At 48.3% G+C, this 21973-nt stretch overlaps 1 protein-coding gene across 1 annotated transcript in view; it reads right to left on the bottom strand.

Moving 5' to 3' along the window:
- IRAG1 (inositol 1,4,5-triphosphate receptor associated 1) overlaps window positions 1-21973 on the bottom strand; it is a 196888-nt gene that overhangs the window by 18724 nt on the left and 156191 nt on the right. Inside the window, exons 14-15 of the mRNA XM_063944160.1 lie at window positions 18436-18543; window positions 17334-17398 (exon numbers count right to left, since the gene is read on the bottom strand). Of these exons, the coding sequence (XP_063800230.1) occupies window positions 17334-17398; window positions 18436-18543 (173 nt within the window). The remainder of the gene's footprint in view (window positions 1-17333; window positions 17399-18435; window positions 18544-21973) is intronic.

The raw sequence follows: 21973 nt of genomic DNA, 5'->3' as shown, positions 1-21973 counted from the left end.
AAGGGTGAGGAGTTATTCGGGGATGGTCTCTCAGACCTAGTTTCCACAGCAACAGCTGGGAAGTCAGCATTTTTGCCCCATGTCCCCTCACAGCCTAAGAAAGCGCCGTATTATCAGGTACAGTCCTTTCGACCCCAGAAAAACAGGCGGGGAAAAGGCGGGTCCTTTCTGTCTAGAGGCAGAGGTAGGGGAAAAAAGCTGCAACAAACAGCAGGTTCCCAGGAACAAAAGTCCTCCCCCGCTTCTTCCAAGTCCGCCGCATGACGGTGGGGCTCCACAGGCGGAGCCAGGTACAGTGGGGGGCCGCCTCAAAAATTCAGCGATCAGTGGGTTCGCTTACAGGTGGATCCCTGGATCCTTCAAGTAGTATCTCAGGGGTACAAGCTGGAATTCGAGGCGTCTCCCCTCCGCCGTTTCCTCAAATCTGCCTTGCCGACAACTCCCTCGGGCAGGGAGGCTGTGCTAGAGGCAATTCACAAGCTGTATTCCCAGCAGGTGATAGTCAAGGTGCCCCTACTTCAACAAGGACGGGGTTACTATTCCACACTGTTTGTGGTACCGAAACCGGACGGTTCGGTGAGACCCATTTTAAATTTGAAATCCTTGAACACATACATAAAAAGATTCAAGTTCAAGATGGAATCGCTCAGGGCGGTTATTGCAAGCCTGGACGAGGGGGATTACATGGTATCCCTGGACATCAAGGATGCTTACCTGCATGTCCCCATTTACCTTCCTCACCAGGAGTACCTCAGATTTGTGGTACAGGATTGCCATTACCAATTCCAGACACTGCCGTTTGGACTGTCCACGGCACCGAGGGTGTTTACCAAGGTGATGGCAGAAATGATGATACTCCTTCGAAAAAAGGGAGTTTTAATTATCCCGTACTTGGACGATCTCCTTATAAAGGCGAGGTCCAAGGAGCAGTTGTTGGTCGGAGTAGCACTATCTCGGGAAGTGCTACAACAGCACGGCTGGATTCTAAACATTCCAAAGTCACAGCTGGTTCCTTCCACATGCCTACTGTTCCTGGGGATGGTTCTGGACACAGAACAGAAAAAAGTGTTTCTCCCGCAGGAGAAAGCCAAGGAGCTGTCATCTCTAGTCAGAGACCTCCTGAAACCAAAACAGGTATCGGTGCATCACTGCACACGAGTCCTGGGAAAAATGGTGGCTTCATACGAAGCAATTCCATTCGGCAGGTTCCATGCAGGGACCTTCCAGTGGGACCTCTTGGACAAGTGGTCGGGATCGCATCTTCAGATGCATCGACTGATAACCCTGTCTCCAAGGACCAGGGTGTCTCTGCTGTGGTGGCTGCAAAGTGCTCATCTTCTAGAGGGCCGCAGATTCGGCATACAGGACTGGGTCCTGGTGACCACGGATGCCAGCCATCGAGGCTGGGGGGCAGTCACACAGGGAAGAAATTTCCAAGGACTTTGGTCAAGTCAGGAGTCGTCCCTACACATAAATATTCTGGAACTAAGGGCCATTTACAATGCCCTAAGTCAGGCAAGGCCCCTGCTTCAAAACCAGCCGGTACTGATCCAATCAGACAACATCACGGCAGTCGCCCATGTAAACCGACAGGGCGGCACAAGAAGCAGGATGGCGATGGCAGAAGCCACAAGGATTCTCCGATGGGCGGAAAATCACGTCATAGCACTGTCAGCAGTGTTCATTCCGGGAGTGGACAACTGGGAAGCAGACTTCCTCAGCAGACACGACCTACACCCGGGAGAATGGGGACTTCATCCAGAAGTCTTCAAACTGTTGGTACACCGTTGGGAAAGGCCACAGGTGGACATGATGGCGTCCCGCCTCAACAAAAAACTAAAGAGATATTGCGCCAGGTCAAGGGACCCTCAGGCGATAGCTGTGGACGCTCTGGTGACACCGTGGGTGTACCAGTCGGTTTATGTGTTCCCTCCTCTGCCTCTCATACCAAAGGTACTGAGAATAATAAGAAGGCGAGGAGTAAGAACGATACTCGTGGTTCCGGATTGGCCAAGAAGAGCTTGATACCCAGAACTTCAAGAAATGATATCAGAGGACCCATGGCCTCTACCGCTCAGACAGGATCTGCTACAGCAGGGGCCCTGTCTGTTCCAAGACTTACCGCGGCTGCGTTTGACGGCATGGCGGTTGAATTCCGGATCCTAAAGGAAAAGGGCATTCCGGAGGAAGTCATTCCTACGCTGATAAAAGCCAGGAAAGAAGTAACCGCAAACCATTATCACCGTATTTGGCGAAAATATGTTGCGTGGTGTGAGCCCAGGAAGGCCCCTACAGAGGAATTTCAGCTGGGTCGTTTTCTGCACTTCCTACAGTCGGGAGTGACTATGGGCCTAAAATTGGGTTCCATTAAGGTCCAGATTTCGGCTCTGTCGATTTTCTTCCAGAAAGAACTGGTTTCAATGCCTGAAGTTCAGACATTTGTAAAGGGAGTGCTACATATTCAGCCCCCTTTTGTGCCTCCTGTGGCACCTTGGGATCTCAACGTGGTGTTGAGTTTCCTGAAATCACATTGGTTTGAGCCACTTAAAACTGTGGATCTGAAATATCTCACGTGGAAAGTGGTCATGTTATTGGCCTTGGCCTCGGCCAGGCGTGTGTCAGAATTGGCGGCTTTGTCATGTAAAAGCCCTTATCTGATTTTCCATATGGATAGGGCAGAATTGAGGACTCGTCCCCAGTTTCTCCCTAAGGTGGTATCAGCTTTTCACTTGAACCAACCTATTGTAGTGCCTGCGGCTACTAGGGACTTGGAAGATTCCAAGTTACTGGACGTAGTCAGGGCCTTGAAAATGTATGTTTCCAAGACAGCTGGAGTCAGGAAAACTGACTCGCTTTTTATCCTGTATGCACCCAACAAAATAGGTGCTCCTGCTTCTAAGCAGACTATTGCTCGCTGGATTTGTAGCACAATTCAGCTGGCGCATTCTGCGGCTGGATTGCCGCATCCTAAATCAGTAAAAGCCCATTCCACGAGGAAAGTGGGCTCTTCTTGGGCGGCTGCCCGAGGGGTCTCGGCTTTACAACTTTGCTGAGCTGCAACTTGGTCAGGGGCAAACACGTTTGCAAAATTCTACAAATTTGATACCCTGGCTGAGGAGGACCTTGAGTTCTCTCATTCGGTGCTGCAGAGTCATCCGCACTCTCCCGCCCGTTTGGGAGCTTTGGTATAATCCCCATGGTCCTTACGGAGTTCCCAGCATCCACTAGGACGTCAGAGAAAATAAGATTTTACTCACCGGTAAATCTATTTCTCGTAGTCCTTAGTGGATGCTGGGCGCCCATCCCAAGTGCGGATTGTCTGCAATACTTGTATATAGTTATTGCCTAACTAAAGGGTTATTGTTGAGCCATCTGTTGAGAGGCTCTGTTATATTTCATACTGTTAACTGGGTATAGTATCACGAGTTATACGGTGTGATTGGTGTGGCTGGTATGAGTCTTACCCGGGATTCAAAATCCTTCCTTATTGTGTCAGCTCTTCCGGGCACAGTATCCTAACTGAGGTCTGGAGGAGGGGCATAGAGGGAGGAGCCAGTGCACACCAGATAGTACCTAATCTTTCTTTTAGAGTGCCCAGTCTCCTGCGGAGCCCGTCTATTCCCCATGGTCCTTACGGAGTTCCCAGCATCCACTACGGACTACGAGAAATAGATTTACCGGTGAGTAAAATCTTATTTTTTCCATTGTTATTATATTATATTATATTATATTATATGCTATTAAAAATCTGTGTTTTTATTAAGGTTGTCTCTGTGGTGCTGAGCGCCTACCTGGTATTTATTAATTCATTAGTGGTTTCTTTTGAGGAGGTTGGCTGCACCCTCACCAGGTGGCTGCTGATCCACAGGTGTCAATCAGTAGCGGATCTTGCGACGGGCACACAGGATTTTTGCCCGGGGCGCCGCCTTCCGGAGGGCACCGCAGCCATCTGGAGGGCACCGCCGCCGTGGCAAGATCCGCTACTGGTGGTGCCCCCCGGTGCTGGCTGTCACTGCTGTGCAGTGTCATTGCGCACCGCACGGCATTGTGGAACGGAACATAGACACTAGAGGTCAATCATGACCCCTAGTGTCTATGTGGTGCTATGGAAGAGACGTCATGACGTCTCTCCGATAGATCAGAGGAGCGGTGCCTGCAGCCGGAGATGGAGAGACTGAGGGCAGCAGTGGTCGGGAATCAGAAGCGGGGATGGTGAGTATTAATTTTTTTTTTTTTTATTTATGTTTTTGTAAGCGGCGCAACTAGGGGGCACAAACGGGGGCATAACTGTACTGGGGCAATACCACTGGGGGCACAAACAGGGCACAACTGTACTGGGGGCAATACCAGTGGGGGCACAAATGGGGCACAACTCTACAGGAGGCTAACTGACCACGCCCCTTTATGAAGCCACGCCCATATTTTCGCTCGGGGCACCACAAGGGCTAGAACCGGCCCTGGTGTCAATCTACACCGCCCTGCACAGCGCCAACAAACCTTTTAGTTTCTTCCATATGGATAGCATGGCTGCAAGAGGAGAGACCTGGCTGCATGGAACTCACATGGAGCAATGAGTAGACCTATGCATTAATGGGAATAGTAAGACAAAACAGAAGAGCAAAGAACGGAAAACCAGAGACGTATTTGGACATTTTGGTGCCCTGTGCCAGAAAGATGGTTTATGGTCAATGTAGAATACTTTTGCCATCAATGGCGGAGAACCAGATGGTTTCCCTCCTTCAATGGCATAGCATAACCAAATGCTTTTTTACAAATATTTTTAAAAGGTGCCAGAACACAGAGCATAACTCCGCCCCCTGACACTCGCGAAGCCCCGCACCTATGTTCTGATTGGCCAATGGGCCAATCAGTGAAAGAAATGGGATGACAATTGGTTGTGGAAACCATCAATGGTCATCCGTTACATAGTTGCCTTGGCAGTCATCGATGGTCACCTACCATTTTGCCATTGATGGTTACCACACCAATAGCCATCCCCATGCTGGGGCATTAGACTTAGGACCCTCTCCAAAAGGAGAAGAACCCAGTTGCTCCCCATCCCCCTAGGGCCAAAAAGCCCAATGAGGATAATGACATTCTTCAGGCTACTCCTTGCGTGTGCCAGACAGCAAGTTGTGTTGATTGAAAAATACACCTGTCTAACACATGGGAAGAAGTAAGAAAAGAAAAGAAAAAATAAACACTAGGGGTAGTTTATATTATACTCCAGTGAGAATAGGGAGACTATAAAATGTTTTTTCTTTTACTAATATATTTTTATTTTATAAGGCTTACTATAGGCTAATTACCATTCATTTATTCCTATAGGTCAACGAGGCAGGAAAATATTGCAAAAAGTACATAATTTATAAGGGGTCATTCCGAGTTGATCGTAGCTGTGCTAAATTTAGCACAGCTACGATCATCTTCCCTGACATGCGGGGGGACGCACAGCACAGGGCTAGTCCGCCCCGCATGTTAGTCCGCCCCCCCCCCCCTTCCCCCCAGCACAAATACAAAAGCATCGCACAGCGGCAATGCCTTTTTATTTGAGGAGTAACTCCCGGCCAGCGCAGCTCCTGCGTCTGGCCGGGAGTTAATGGTCGCTGCCACTGGACGCAGCGGCTGCGTGAGACGTCACGCAGCCGCCGTGGCCCCCCCAATGGTCCGGCCACACCTGCGTTGGCCAGACCGCTCCCCCTAAAATGGCAGCTTAATGCCGCCGTCAAGCCCCCTCCCGCCCAGCGACCGCCTCTATCTCAGAGGCAATCACTAGCTAAAGAAGGCTGCCACGCGCTGGTGCACTGCGTCGCCGGCGCATGTGCAGTTCCGACCCGATTGCTGCGCTGCGACAACCTGCAGCGAGCAATCGGGTCGGAATGACCCCCATAGTCATAATGGATTAGAGGCAAAATTATTTGCATATCTGTCTGCAGAGCTGACATACAGGAATCAATGAATGGTGTAAGTGTTAAAGGACCAAAGGGGACATTTATAAAAACTGGTGCTTTGGTAGCCCCCAATGCTGTTATTATTATTATTATTATTATTATCCTTTACTTATATGGCGCCACAAGGGTTCCGCAGCGCCCAATTACAGAGTACATAAACAAATAATCAAACATGAAAACAGCAACTTACAGTTGACGACAATATAGGACAAGTACAGGGTAAATAAACATAGCTACATCAGCAGATGACACTGGAATAAGTATCAGGTGGCAGAAGACCTCTGGATTTGGTGCAGCTGAAGATTATTAAAGTAAGAAAAGATAAGCACATGAGGGAAGAGGGCCCTGCTCGTGAGAGCTTACATTCTAAAGGGGAGGGGGAGACAGACAGGGGTGAGACAGATGGGGTACATAGAGAGCGTGGAACAGAGGTTTAGGATGAGATTTGGCTGGGTTTGGTGAAGAAGTGGGTCTTGAGAGCCCGTTTGAAGTTTTGTAGAGAGGTGGAGAGTCTGAGGGGGAGAGGTAGGGAATTCCAGAGAAGTGGTGCAGCACGTGAAAAATCTTGGAGGTAGGAGTGGGAGGAAGTAATCCGTAGGCAGGAGAGTCGGCGTGCATTAGCAGAGCGAAGAGGACGGGTGGGAGTGTAAAGCGAGATAAAGTCAGATGTAGATGGGAGAGGAGTAGGTGAGTGCTTTGTAAGCAAGTGTGAGAAGCTTGAAATGGATTCTGAAAGGGAAGGGGAGCCAGTGAAGGTCTAGTAAGAGAGGAGAGGTGGATGTAGTACGTTTGGTGAGGAAAATGAGCCGGGCAGCAGCATTGAGGATAGATTGGAGTGGAGAGAGGTATTTGTCAGGAATGCCAGTCAGGAGAAGATTACAGTAGTCCAGTCTGGAGATGACCAGTGAGTGGATAAGAGTCTTAGTAGCATCCTGGGTCAGAAAGGGTCTGATCCTGGAAATATTTTTTAGATGAAAATGGCAGGTTTGTGAGAGGTGCTGAATGTGTGGTTTGAAGGAGAGGGAGAAGTCAAGGATTACTCCAAGACAGCGCACTTGGGGGTAGAGGAGATAGTAGTGCCATCAATAGATAATGAGATTGTAGGAGGTGAGGTTATGCGGGAGGGAGGGAAGATGATCAGCTCGGTCTTAGAAATGTTAAGTTTAAGAAAGCGCTGGGACATCCAGGAAGAGGTAGCAGAGAGACAGTTGGAGAGCGAGGAGAGCAGGGGAGAGGTCTGGAGAGGAAAGATAGATTTGTGTGTCATCAGCATAGAGATGATATTGGAAACCAAAAGAACTAATGAGCTTACCTAGTGAGGACGTATAGAGAGAGAAGAGAAGAGGACCAAGGACAGAACCTTGGGGTACCCCTACAGTTAGTGGAAGTGAGGGGGAGGTGGAGTCATGAGAGGAGACAGAGAATGAACGGTCAGAATGGAAGGACAACAACCAAGAGAGGGTAGTGTCACGCAGACCAATGGAGTGAAGGATTTGCAGTAGGAGAGGATGGTCCACAGTGTCAAAAGCAGCAGAGAGATCAAGTAGAATAAGTAGAGAGTAGTGTCCCTTAGATTTAGCAGCATGGAGGTCATTGCATACTTTTGTAAGGGCAGTTTCAGTGGAGTGGAGAGGAGGGAAGCCAGACTGGAATGGGTCAAGCAGTGAGTGTGAGGAAAGAAAGGAAATAAGGCGGTTGTAGACAATATGCTCAAGGAGTTTGAAGGCAAAAGGGAGGAGACAGATGGGTCGGTAGTTGGAGAGAGTGTTTGGATCAAGGTTAGGTTTTTTAAGAATAGGAGAGATGAGTGCATGCTTGAAGGCAGAGGGGACAGTGCCTGATGAGAGGGAGAGATTGAGAAGGTGGGAAAGATGGGAACAAGCAGAAGGAGAGAGGTAGCAGAGGAGGCGGGAGGGGATTAGAGATGAGCGGGTTCGGTTTCTCTGAATCCGAACCCGCACGAACTTCATGTTTTTTTTCACGGGTCCGAGCGACTCGGATCTTCCCGCCTTGCTCGGTTAACCCGAGCGCGCCCGAACGTCATCATGACGCTGTCGGATTCTCGCGAGACTCGGATTCTATATAAGGAGCCGCGCGTCGCCGCCATTTTCACACGTGCATTGAGATTGATAGGGAGAGGACGTGGCTGGCGTCCTCTCCATTTAGATTAGAAGAGAGAGAGAGAGAGATTGACCTGATTTACTGGAGCTTAGGAGTACTGTAGAACTGTAGAGAGTGCAGAGTTTACTAGTGACTGACCACAGTGACCACCAGACAGTGCAGTTTTATTTAATATATCCGTTCTCTGCCTGAAAAAAACGATACACAGTGACTCAGTCACATACCATATCTGTGTGCACTGCTCAGCCCAGTGTGCTGCATCATCTATGTATATATCTGACTGTGCTCAGCTCACACATCTTATAATTGTGGGGGAGACTGGGGAGCACTGCAGTGCCAGTTATAGGTTATAGCAGGAGCCAGGAGTACATATTATTATTAAAATTAAACAGTGCACACTTTTGCTGCAGGAGTGCCACTGCCAGTGTGACTGACCAGTGACCTGACCACACTGACCACCAGTATAGTTAGTAGTATAGTATACTATATTGTGATTGCCTGAAAAAGTTAAACACTCGTCGTGTGACTTCACTTGTGTGGTGTTTTTTTTTTTATTCTATAAAAAACTCATTCTGCTGACAGACAGTGTCCAGCAGGTCCGTCATTATATAATATATACCTGTCCCGCTGCAGTAGTGATATATATATTTTTGATATCATTATTTATCATCCAGTCGCAGCAGACACAGTACGGTAGTTCACGGCTGTAGCTACCTCTGTGTCGGCACTCGGCAGTCCGTCCATAATTGTATACCACCTACCCGTGGTTTTTTTTTCTTTCTTCTTTATACATACATACTACTACTACATCTCTTTATCAACCAGTCTATATTAGCAGCAGACACAGTACAGTACGGTAGTCCACGGCTGTAGCTACCTCTGTGTCGGCACTCGGCAGTCCGTCCATAATTGTATACCACCTACCCGTGGTTTTTTTTTCTTTCTTCTTTATACATACATACTACTACTACTACATCTCTTTATCAACCAGTCTATATTAGCAGCAGACACAGTACAGTACAGTAGTCCACGGCTGTAGCTACCTCTGTGTCGGCACTGGGCAGTCCGTCCATAATTGTATACCACCTACCCGTGGTTTTTTTTTTCTTTCTTCTTTATACATACATACTACTACTACATCTCTTTATCAACCAGTCTATATTAGCAGCAGACACAGTACAGTACGGTAGTCCACGGCTGTAGCTACCTCTGTGTCGGCACTGGGCAGTCCGTCCATAATTGTATACCACCTACCCGTGGTTTTTTTTTCTTTCTTCTTTATACATACATACTACTACTACTACATCTCTTTATCAACCAGTCTATATTAGCAGCAGACACAGTACAGTACGGTAGTCCACGGCTGTAGCTACCTCTGTGTCGGCACTAGGCAGTCCGTCCATAATTGTATACCACCTACCCGTGGTTTTTTTTTCTTTCTTCTTTATACATACATACTACTACTACTACTACATCTCTTTATCAACCAGTCTATATTAGCAGCAGACACAGTACAGTACGGTAGTCCACGGCTGTAGCTACCTCTGTGTCGGCACTGGGCAGTCCGTCCATAATTGTATACCACCTACCCGTGGTTTTTTTTTCTTTCTTCTTTATACATACATACTACTACTACATCTCTTTATCAACCAGTCTATATTAGCAGCAGACACAGTACAGTACGGTAGTCCACGGCTGTAGCTACCTCTGTGTCGGCACTCGGCAGTCCGTCCATAATTGTATACCACCTACCCGTGGTTTTTTTTTCTTTCTTCTTTATACATACATACTACTACTACATCTCTTTATCAACCAGTCTATATTAGCAGCAGACACAGTACAGTACGGTAGTCCACGGCTGTAGCTACCTCTGTGTCGGCACTGGGCAGTCCGTCCATAATTGTATACCACCTACCCGTGGTTTTTTTTTCTTTCTTCTTTATACATACATACTACTACTACATCTCTTTATCAACCAGTCTATATTAGCAGCAGACACAGTACAGTACGGTAGTCCACGGCTGTAGCTACCTCTGTGTCGGCACTGGGCAGTCCGTCCATAATTGTATACCACCTACCCGTGGTTTTTTTTTCTTTCTTCTTTATACATACATACTACTACTACTACATCTCTTTATCAACCAGTCTATATTAGCAGCAGACACAGTACAGTACGGTAGTCCACGGCTGTAGCTACCTCTGTGTCGGCACTGGGCAGTCCGTCCATAATTGTATACCACCTACCCGTGGTTTTTTTTTCTTTCTTCTTTATACATACATACTACTACTACTACATCTCTTTATCAACCAGTCTATATTAGCAGCAGACACAGTACAGTACGGTAGTCCACGGCTGTAGCTACCTCTGTGTCGGCACTGGGCAGTCCGTCCATAATTGTATACCACCTACCCGTGGTTTTTTTTCTTTCTTCTTTATACATACATACTACTACTACATCTCTTTATCAACCAGTCTATATTAGCAGCAGACACAGTACAGTACGGTAGTCCACGGCTGTAGCTACCTCTGTGTCGGCACTCGGCAGTCCATCCATAATTGTATACTAGTATCCATCCATCTCCATTGTTTACCTGAGGTGCCTTTTAGTTGTGCCTATTAAAATATGGAGAACAAAAATGTTGAGGTTCCAAAATTAGGGAAAGATCAAGATCCACTTCCACCTCGTGCTGAAGCTGCTGCCACTAGTCATGGCCGAGACGATAAAATGCCAGCAACGTCGTCTGCCAAGGCCGATGCCCAATGTCATAGTACAGAGCATGTCAAATCCAAAACACCAAATATCAGTAAAAAAAGGACTCCAAAACCTAAAATAAAATTGTCGGAGGAGAAGCGTAAACTTGCCAATATGCCATTTACCACACGGAGTGGCAAGGAACGGCTGAGGCCCTGGCCTATGTTCATGGCTAGTGGTTCAGCTTCACATGAGAATGGAGGCACTCAGCCTCTCGCTAGAAAAATGAAAAGACTCAAGCTGGCAAAAGCAGTAGCACCGCAAAGAACTGTGCGTTCTTCGAAATCCCAAATCCACAAGGAGAGTCCAATTGTGTCGGTTGCGATGCCTGACCTTCCCAACACTGGACGTGAAGAGCATGCGCCTTCCACCATTTGCACGCCCCCTGCAAGTGCTGGAAGGAGCACCCGCAGTCCAGTTCCTGATAGTCAGATTGAAGATGTCAGTGTTGAAGTACACCAGGATGAGGAGGATATGGGTGTTGCTGGCGCTGGGGAGGAAATTGACCAGGAGGATTCTGATGGTGAGGTGGTTTGTTTAAGTCAGGCACCCGGGGAGACACCTGTTGTCCGTGGGAGGAATAGGGCCGTTGACATGCCTGGTGAAAATACCAAAAAAATCAGCTCTTCGGTGTGGAAGTATTTCACCAGAAATGCGGACAACAGGTGTCAAGCCGTGTGTTCCCTTTGTCAAGCTGTAATAAGTAGGGGTAAGGACGTTAACCACCTCGGAACATCCTCCCTTATACGTCACCTGCAGCGCATTCATAATAAGTCAGTGACAAGTTCAAAAACTTGGGCCGACAGCGGAAGCAGTCCACTGACCAGTAAATCCCTTCCTCTTGTAACCAAGCTCACGCAAACCACCCCACCAACTCCCTCAGTGTCAATTTCCTCCTTCCCCAGGAATGCCAATAGTCCTGCAGGCCATGTCACTGGCAATTCTGACGAGTCCTCTCCTGCCTGGGATTCCTCCGATGCATCCTTGCGTGTAACGCCTACTGCTGCTGGCGCTGCTGTTGTTGCTGCTGGGAGTCGATGGTCATCCCAGAGGGGAAGTCGTAAGCCCACTTGTACTACTTCCAGTAAGCAATTGACTGTCCAACAGTCCTTTGCGAGGAAGATGAAATATCACAGCAGTCATCCTGTTGCAAAGCGGATAACTGAGTCCTTGACAACTATGTTGGTGTTAGACGTGCGTCCGGTATCCGCCGTTAGTTCACAGGGAACTAGACAATTTATTGAGGCAGTGTGCCCCCGTTACCAAATACCATCTAGGTTCCACTTCTGTAGGCAGGCGATACCGAGAATGTACACGGACGTCAGAAAAAGACTCACCAGTGTCCTAAAAAATGCAGTTGTACCCAATGTCCACTTAACCACGGACATGTGGACAAGTGGAGCAGGGCAGGGTCAGGACTATATGACTGTGACAGCCCACTGGGTAGATGTATGGACTCCCGCCGCAAGAACAGCAGCGGCGGCACCAGTAGCAGCATCTCGCAAACGCCAACTCTTTCCTAGGCAGGCTACGCTTTGTATCACCGCTTTCCAGAATACGCACACAGCTGAAAACCTCTTACGGCAACTGAGGAAGATCATCGCAGAATGGCTTACCCCAATTGGACTCTCCTGTGGATTTGTGGCATCGGACAACGCCAGCAATATTGTGTGTGCATTAAATATGGGCAAATTCCAGCACGTCCCATGTTTTGCACATACCTTGAATTTGGTGGTGCAGAATTTTTTAAAAAACGACAGGGGCGTGCAAGAGATGCTGTCGGTGGCCAGAAGAATTGCGGGACACTTTCGGCGTACAGGCACCACGTACAGAAGACTGGAGCACCACCAAAAACTACTGAACCTGCCCTGCCATCATCTGAAGCAAGAAGTGGTAACGAGGTGGAATTCAACCCTCTATATGCTTCAGAGGTTGGAGGAGCAGCAAAAGGCCATTCAAGCCTATACAATTGAGCACGATATAGGAGGTGGAATGCACCTGTCTCAAGTGCAGTGGAGAATGATTTCAACGTTGTGCAAGGTTCTGATGCCCTTTGAACTTGCCACACGTGAAGTCAGTTCAGACACTGCCAGCCTGAGTCAGGTCATTCCCCTCATCAGGCTTTTGCAGAAGAAGCTGGAGGCATTGAAGAAGGAGCTAAAAGGGAGCGATTCCGCTAGGCATGTGGGACTTGTGGATGCAGCCCTTAATTCGCTTAACAAGGATTCACGGGTGGTCAATCTGTTGAAATCAGAGCACTACATTTTGGCCACCGTGCTCGATCCTAGATTTAAAACCTACCTTGGATCTCTCTTTCCGGCAGACACAAGTCTGCTGGGGTGCAAAGACCTGCTGGTGACAAAATTGTCAAGTCAAGCGGAACGCGACCTGTCAACATCTCCTCCTTCACATTCTCCCGCAACTGGGGGTGCGAGGAAAAGGCTCAGAATTCCGAGCCCACCCGCTGGCGGTGATGCAGGGCAGTCTGGAGCGACTGCTGATGCTGACATCTGGTCCGGACTGAAGGACCTGACAACGATTACGGACATGTCGTCTACTGTCACTGCATATGATTCTCTCAACATTGAAAGAATGGTGGAGGATTATATGAGTGACCGCATCCAAGTAGGCACGTCACACAGTCCGTACTTATACTGGCAGGAAAAAGAGGCAATTTGGAGGCCCTTGCACAATCTGGCTTTATTCTACCTAAGTTGCCCTCCCACAAGTGTGTACTCCGAAAGAGTGTTTAGTGCCGCCGCTCACCTTGTCAGCAATCGGCGTACGAGGTTACATCCAGAAAATGTGGAGAAGATGATGTTCATTAAAATGAATTATAATCAATTCCTCCGCGGAGACATTGACCAGCAGCAATTGCCTCCACAAAGTACACAGGGAGCTGAGATGGTGGATTCCAGTGGGGACGAATTGATAATCTGTGAGGAGGGGGATGTACACGGTGATATATCGGAGGATGATGATGAGGTGGACATCTTGCCTCTGTAGAGCCAGTTTGTGCAAGGAGAGATTAATTGCTTCTTTTTTGGTGGGGGTCCAAACCAACCCGTCATATCAGTCACAGTCGTGTGGCAGACCCTGTCACTGAAATGATGGGTTGGTTAAAGTGTGCATGTCCTGTTTATACAACATAAGGGTGGGTGGGAGGGCCCAAGGACAATTCCATCTTGCACCTCTTTTTTCTTTAATTTTTCTTTGCGTCATGTGCTGTTTGGGGAGGGTTTTTTGGAAGGGACATCCTGCGTGACACTGCAGTGCCACTCCTAGATGGGCCCGGTGTTTGTGTCGGCCACTAGGGTCGCTAATCTTACTCACACAGCTACCTCATTGCGCCTCTTTTTTTCTTTGCGTCATGTGCTGTTTGGGGAGGGTTTTTTGGAAGGGACATCCTGCGTGACACTGCAGTGCCACTCCTAGATGGGCCAGGTGTTTGTGTCGGGCACTTGGGTCGCTGAGCTTAGTCACACAGCTACCTCATTGCACCTCTTTTTTTCTTTGCGTCATGTGCTGTTTGCGGAGTGTTTTTTGGAAGGGCCATCCTGCGTGACACTGCAGTGCCACTCCTAGATGGGCCAGGTGTTTGTGTCGGCCACTAGGGTCGCTTAGCTTAGTCATCCAGCGACCTCGGTGCAAATTTTAGGACTAAAAATAATATTGTGAGGTGTGAGGTATTCAGAATAGACTGAAAATGAGTGGAAATTATGGTTTTTGAGGTTAATAATAATATGGGATCAAAATGACCCCCAAATTCTATGATTTAAGCTGTTTTTTAGGGTTTTTTGAAAAAAACACCCGAATCCAAAACACACCCGAATCCGACAAAAAAAATTCGGTGAGGTTTTGCCAAAACGCGGTCGAACCCAAAACACGGCAGCGGAACCGAACCCAAAACCAAAACCCGAAAAATTTCAGGCGCTCATCTCTAGAGGGGATAGGGTCAAGTGGGGAGGTGGTGAGGGGACAGGAACGAATGAGGGCCATGACTTCCTCTCCAGATGCATGGGAGAAAGATGACAGAGTTGGTGCGAGGGATGGGGAGGGTTGGAAAGGGATGGGAGAAGGCTGGTTACTGATGGTCTGGTGTGATATGATGTCCTGACGTATGGAGTCAATTTTGGATGTGAAGTAAGTGGCAAAGTCAAGAGCAGAGAGTGAGGAAGGGAGATTAGGCGGAGGTGGGCAGAGGAGTGAGTTGAGAGTGGCAAAGAGGCGCCGGTGGTTGGAAGACTGGGAGGAGATGAGGTTCTTGAAGTATGACTGTTTAGCAAGAGAAAGGGCATCATGTTGATGAAGCTCTTTGTGGAGGCCCCTTGTGTGGTGGGTTATCTGCCCGGCTACCCTGTTAATCCACCACTGCAGCCAGACTGCACTGAACAATGCCTTACTGCACAGAATCCACTATTGTCAGTGGTTGCTAATAATGTGGCATTAAATGAATGAAACGCTGTTTTCCCAAAATATCCAGTGATCGGACGTCTTATCTCATCCTCCATATTCCATTTATTGTGACATGTCAGCATGTCCATTTCTCCAGTTAAGTAACAATTTCCTGTACTGAGAGTGAGAATGACCCACAGCCACGCAAGAAGTGGGCGGGTCACACGTATTCCACAGTGTCTGGCATCCTGTGTTCCAGTGGAAACATCTGTCATAATGTGCCCCAGTGACGGTCGAGTTCTCTCCTTTCATTTATAAATGCACAATGCGATGAAACACAATAATTTCACACTGATTCCATTCAGCCAGTTACCTCGTCTAGTGGAAGATTGTAGCTATATATAGAGAGATAGGCAATGCACATACGAACATATCCCATCCACTGCACTCCACAATGGCAACAGGAACTGGTAATAGAACTGCCCGATGGAGGGACTATGCAGCACTAAGAATAGTGTACTGGGGGGTACATTTACTAAGCGGAGAAGTGAGCCAGTGGAGAAGTTGCCCATGGCAACCAATCAGCACTGAAGTAACATCTATAATTTGCATACTATAAAATGATACAGAACTGCTGATTGGTTGATGGGGAAATTTCTCCACTGGCTCACTTCTCTATTCTTATCACTGCTTAGTAAATGTACCCCTGGAACTGGTATTTGACCTGGACTGGAACAAAGAGGTGACCGGACTGGGACCAGTATTCATCTGGACTGGAACCAGGAAGTGGCCAGACTGGAACCAGCATTTGAGCTGGAATGGAACCTGGAGGTTGCTGGAATGGAACCTGGAGGTTACCGGACTGGGACCTGTATTGAGCTGGACTGGAACCAGGAAGTGACTGGACAGGGACTAGTATTTAAGCTGGACTGGAAACAGGAGGTGACTGGACTGGGACCAGTATTGAGCTGGCCTGGAACCAGTTTCTGAGAAGGCAATCTGTAACCAAAGCAGCTAGGAGCTAAGAAGCAGGAAGGTGTCTGGCAGAGTGATGTTGCACTGACAGTGAGCCAATGCATAGGAAACACTTATATACCCCTGTTAGAGCTGATTGGCTGGTAGAGTCAGGTGCAGTGCTCATATGCTTTGAGTGGAGGACACTGGGTCAGCTGGCACATTCCATAATGGCGGTGCTCATGCCGGACAGCCAGCGGGAACTCAGGTGTGAATGGAGACAGCAGAGCATGCTGCCGAGGCCGAGATGCAACGACCAGAGGAGACGGGGCCAGCCGGGAGAGACAATGCAAGGGTAAGTAACCCAGCCTGGACCTTTGGAGTTGAGCACCTCTGGTCTAGACCAGTGCTTCTCAAATACAGTCTTCTGGACATAACAGGGCATGTTTTAAAGGTCTCCTCACAGAATCACAAGTGAAATAAAACCAACTGTGGATCTTTTAAAATGCGTCAGTCAGTAATGACTACACCTGTGCTCCAGCAAGGAGATACTGAAAACATGCACTGCTAGTATGTTCCGAGGACCGGATTTGAGAAGCACTGGTCTAGGCAGATAGACATAGATCTAACCTCTAGTAATAACGCAAAGGACTGCACGCCACCCCCAACACCCTAAACCTAACTGATGACAGCATTGCTGAAATCAGCTGAGACAAGAGAAAAATGTATCTATAACGTAGCTAGCAGTCTCAATACACATCCACGAGGAGCAATATGAGGGGGTAATTCAGATTGCATCGCTGCAATGGCAGGGTGCGGTCCAGACAACGGAGGCGTGTCCGGCCCACTGGGGGGGGGGGGGAGCTACGGCGGCTGCGTGACGTCACATGCAGCCGCTTCGACCCAGGAGCTACTCGCCAGGTACACAAGCATCGCCATCGTGCGATGCTTTTGTACCTGTTTGGAGGGATAGGGCCTGACATGCGGGGCGGACTAGCCCTGTGCTGGGCATCCCCCCCCGCATGTCAGAGTAAATGACTGTAGATGTGCTAAATTTAGCACATCTACGATCAGATCTAAATCACCCCCTGTGTTTGGAAATTTTGTATGAATGAAGGGATAATATATAAACCATATTAAATTAAAATTCAGAACTTACTTTTCTATCAGCGGAGAGAGCGCTGGGGACGCTGGTAGACTGTTTCTGCCGCTGGGGGATTCCGCCTCCAAAGAACAGAGAAAAATAAGCTTATTATGTTCCCATTGAGAGCGGTTTTATCCACATCGCAACAGAGGTCACATACATCCCAGATTCTCTTAGGACTAGTTTTACCAAGTTACTTAGACTTCAGACTCATGATACATCTGATTTAAAAGTCTATCTGTCCATGCCCCAAATTTACTAAGACTGTCCCAGTTTCCGGGGTCTAAAATGGGTGGAGATTACAGAATTGACCAAACAGTGGGGATTAGGGGTCACTACAGCAACACAAGACAGAACATAGTAATCACAGCAACATCCATTTGTGCTAAACTACACTGCAATAATACTCGTAATTACACTGTGAGCTCCACTAGGCAAGCGGCATCATATGAGGGGTGTGCAGGTGATGCCGCTGCCCAGGGCACAAGGTTTAGGGGCCAGCACGGGTGCCACCCTGACAGCATCAAGGAGATGCAGCACACCATCCATGTGACTGGAGAGGCATCCTGTTGCACAGATGGGCACAAGGCTTATCATTAGGGTGTGCCTGGCAGTGCCAGGCTAGCACCATCTTCCAGCATCTGGTACTCCCCCGCCACTTGTTCTTGGACCTTATGGTGTCTTGAGACAAGAGGGGTTTACTTCCGCACAGGATCGTTCAAACAAATAAAGCAAAGAAATATAGTGTCAACAATATTTATTGTATATGGTACAGAAATACCATAAAATGTACTGTAGGTGTTGGTGGTGCTCCCACGAGTCAAAAAGGTCAACAATCAGACAGAGGGTTTTTTTGCAAGCAGCAAAAAAAAAAAAAAAAGCAAAGTAAAAAAAAAAAAGCAAAGCAAAAAAAAAAAACCACTGCCGGAATGTTGTCCTTATCACCTGGGGCAAGGCGTCATCTGTTGGTACTATATAATAATAAAGAAAATAAAAAGTAATCTCTACATATACTGGCAGCGACACATACGGGACTGCACACTCAGAAGCCGGTCCCTGTAGAAGTAATCCCCAGGTATCACTGATGTAGAGGTTGCAGTATCAGAAAGCTACTTACAAGAGATGACAGTGCAGGGATGGGAGAGGTGTTCGGGGACTGCCCTGGGATGTTCAGTAAATTAAACTTTGGGACGACAGCAACGCTGACTCTTCTGCGGGGCATGTTCTGCAACAAAGAGCAAAGAAAGCATCGTCACTCCACCGAAAAATACACCTGATTTATCCCCCCTCCCTGCCTAACACACATACACCAGAGCCGGATCTAGGGAGGGGGGCGACCGCCCCCCCTAACACAGTCATAGCCACGCCCACTTTTGAGCAGAAGAGAGCTCTCTGGGCTTATACCACAGGGGCACAGAGGAGCCAGGAGAGCAAGGGTTACAGAGCATTTGCCCCTCACTTGCTGGTGTGTGGGTACTAGGGCTAATAAATACAATTACCCCATAGCACAGTCACATGTACATAGAACAATCACAAAGCTCTATCTCAGTCTCACTCAAAAAGTTCAGTCAGAATTGAGAGAGGAGGAGTTAGGATTGCAGATGGGAGGAGTTGTGACTGTAGAGGGAGGAGTCAAGATTAAACAGTAAACCGCCCCCTCTACAGAAAAGTCTAGATCCATCCCTGGTGTACACACACATAATTTATTCTTTGTGCATTCATTGAGAAGACTTGACAGATAAATATTATTAGTGTTTGCTGATGCATCGGTACCATTGTTGCATATCGGGTCATGTCGCAGAGTCGGAGTGCCTCTGTAGACGCGACGGGTGAGCTGCTCTCCCGGGACACAGAGGGCTCTCCATTATCAAGTGAGATCGCAACTGCTGATTTATGCACGCCCACAAAACGCCATCTTAACGGCCTTGACACGACTGTGTTTACCCGACCACTCCCCGTTCCCACCCAAAATGCTGTCTACCTGTCACTCACTTTGTTACTAATTCCTCTGTGCGATCGCAATTCACTCGCTGCATGTGCGCACTGCGGCTCAGATGCATGCGCAGTAGGAAAACAAGGACTAATGTGCGTACAATAGCCGCTTTGCAACCAATAGCGGCTCTTGCCATGGGCAAGCAGGCTTTTTGCCTGGGGCGCCGCTGTCCCGAGGGCGCCTCTGCCACCTCCGTGGCAAGAGCCGCATCCTGATACCCGCTCCCCACTCCCCGGCTGCAGCCGGCACCACTGACTGACGCTAGAGCTAATAACTGACCTCTAGTGTCTGTGCGGCGCTGCTATGGGCAAAACATCATGACGTCTTTCCCATAGAGAGGAGCCAGCGGCCAGAGACAGAGGGCAGCACAGCAGCGGTTGGGAAGCAGGAGCAGGGCTGGTAAGTATTGTTTTTTGTGTGTGTGTGTGTGTGTGTGTGTGTGTGTGTGTGTGTGTGTTTGTGTCAGACTTGCCTACTCTCCCGGAATGGCCGGGAGGCTCCCTCCCGGCCCCCCAGAAGAACAGGCAAGTCTCCCGATTTCAGGTGTTCCCCACTGCCCGGCCGCCCACTTAGCGAGTAAAGTGGGCGGTCCGGGCAGGAAATGACGCGATTCTTGTTGAATCGCGTCATCATAGCCACGCCCCCTGCTGTATAATGCCTGTAATAGCGGCATTACACAGCGGGGGGAGTGGCTTACATGACGCGATCCCACAGCCACGCCCTCGTTCCGCCTCCGCCACTCCCCGTCACGCCTCTGGCCCGCCCCCCTCTGAAAAATATCAGAAAATAAAAATACAGATTGCCTATTGCCTAGTATTGACAGATAATGAAATCTATGTTTCTAGCAGAACCCATAACGTAATTCAATGATTCATTCCCAAAGGATGGGGTAAGGACAAGCGTAATCCAGAAACAAATGCAAAGGTCAGGGCAGGCAGCATACAAATGCAGTCAACTAAGAAAGCCAAGGTGATAATAATCATATACAGAAGCCAATCCAGAGAGCACAGGTAGCAACCTCAGTAGGGGAAACTATTACCTGCAAGAAGACTAACCCCTCCTTGCCTTTTAAACCAGCAGGACCCAATGAACATGTATCCACACAGGAGCGTGCAGCTGAGCAATCCGTAATGCGGTCATGCGAATGCTGCAGTGTATAACCCAGCGCCCTGGTCGCTGAGTGACAGGCGGACAGGACATACTGTACAAGTGGATGGCGGCGATTCTGCCGCTGAGTTCTTACAATTAGATCCTCACTTCTATATTTTAAAATGTTTCAAGCTATCCATGTGTTCTTATTATATTTACCGCTTTACACACTGTAGTACGTTTGCTGCGTATATGAACATCTTGGCCTGTGTATACAGAGACACATGTACGTGTACTTCATCATTCTCTTGCAGGGTGTGGGCAGACTATACAAACAAGCAGTGCTGCTTAGTTAGATACACTGAGTCTGATTCGGAGGTGGAGGCCGGAGCGCCCGCAGCTGAGTTATTGGCGGTCGCCCGCCTGTGAGTTTATACTAATACCGCTACAAAGCCCTTCCCTGGTGTACATCCGTGTCCCCCAATATACCAAGACTGAGACGCCAGCTTCCTGCATCCGCAGTAATACCAATAGGTGGGTCCTTATACTACACTGTCAGGCGCAGCAATTAAACTTTCAGCAGCCCTACGACATGTGCAGCTCCCCCCGTGTGACTATGGCCTCCTATGCCTGCGGCCGTGCCTTTGGAAATGCGGCTGCTGACGCGCCCACTGAATGGACTACACGCAATACACAGCCAAGAAAGCGGGATTCGCTGCGAGTATTAGACTAGTTTATGTATGTATGTATCTGGGCAAATTGTTAATTCTTACTGAACTATTGCAACCACATATACAGTAACTACTAATTAAGATGATACCTAAGTATTTACAGGGCAATGCATAGAAACATAGAACGTGACGGCAGATAAGAACCACGTGACCCATCTGGTCTGCCCTAGACACATGTACACACACACACACACACACACACACACACACACACACACACACACACACACTGTCAAAGTCAGAAAAATATCTCTATGCACACTGCCATATTTGCACCTCATTCAGGTCCGCGCTGCGCATGCGTGCGCTCTCCCGTGAGTGCGCATACCCGCTGTTGCGTGCACCCGCTGGTGCTCGGTATGCGTATTTACGGTAAAGTTTGTGTAGTCGTAGCGTGCGACTCAATCGTTACATATTTTCACAAATAAGGTATTTTATAGATCATGGTCCCTTTGATAGATTCTGAAAGTTTGGTTAACATAGCATGTTCCTGAACGGAGAGATTCCTCTTTGTATTGTACGAAGGGTCTAACAGGGGTCATACAGTAGTGTTTGGTACCCATCGGAAGAGTATTTAAATAGCAATATTCCGGTGTTGGTTTGGAGCGGATTAATCGCTCGTGCGAATAGTTATGGACATAAGAAGTTTATGTCCATTTACTATTATTTGTTCTTACTTAGTCATGCGGCGGGAAACCCAGTATCCCACCCACCTGAACAGTTGGAAACAGTCACAGCCCACCTGTATGAATCAACCTATGACCTTTTGTTATAATGCGAAGCCGAATTCCTGTGTCCAATGGACAATGAGATTGTAGGGACCATTGAATTGTATTGTGTGT

Source organism: Pseudophryne corroboree, chromosome 11, assembly GCF_028390025.1.
Source record: "Pseudophryne corroboree isolate aPseCor3 chromosome 11, aPseCor3.hap2, whole genome shotgun sequence".
Taxonomy (NCBI): Eukaryota; Metazoa; Chordata; class Amphibia; order Anura; family Myobatrachidae; genus Pseudophryne; species Pseudophryne corroboree.
Note: the sequence above shows the minus strand (reverse complement) of the source record. Positions and strands in the feature narration are given on the sequence as shown.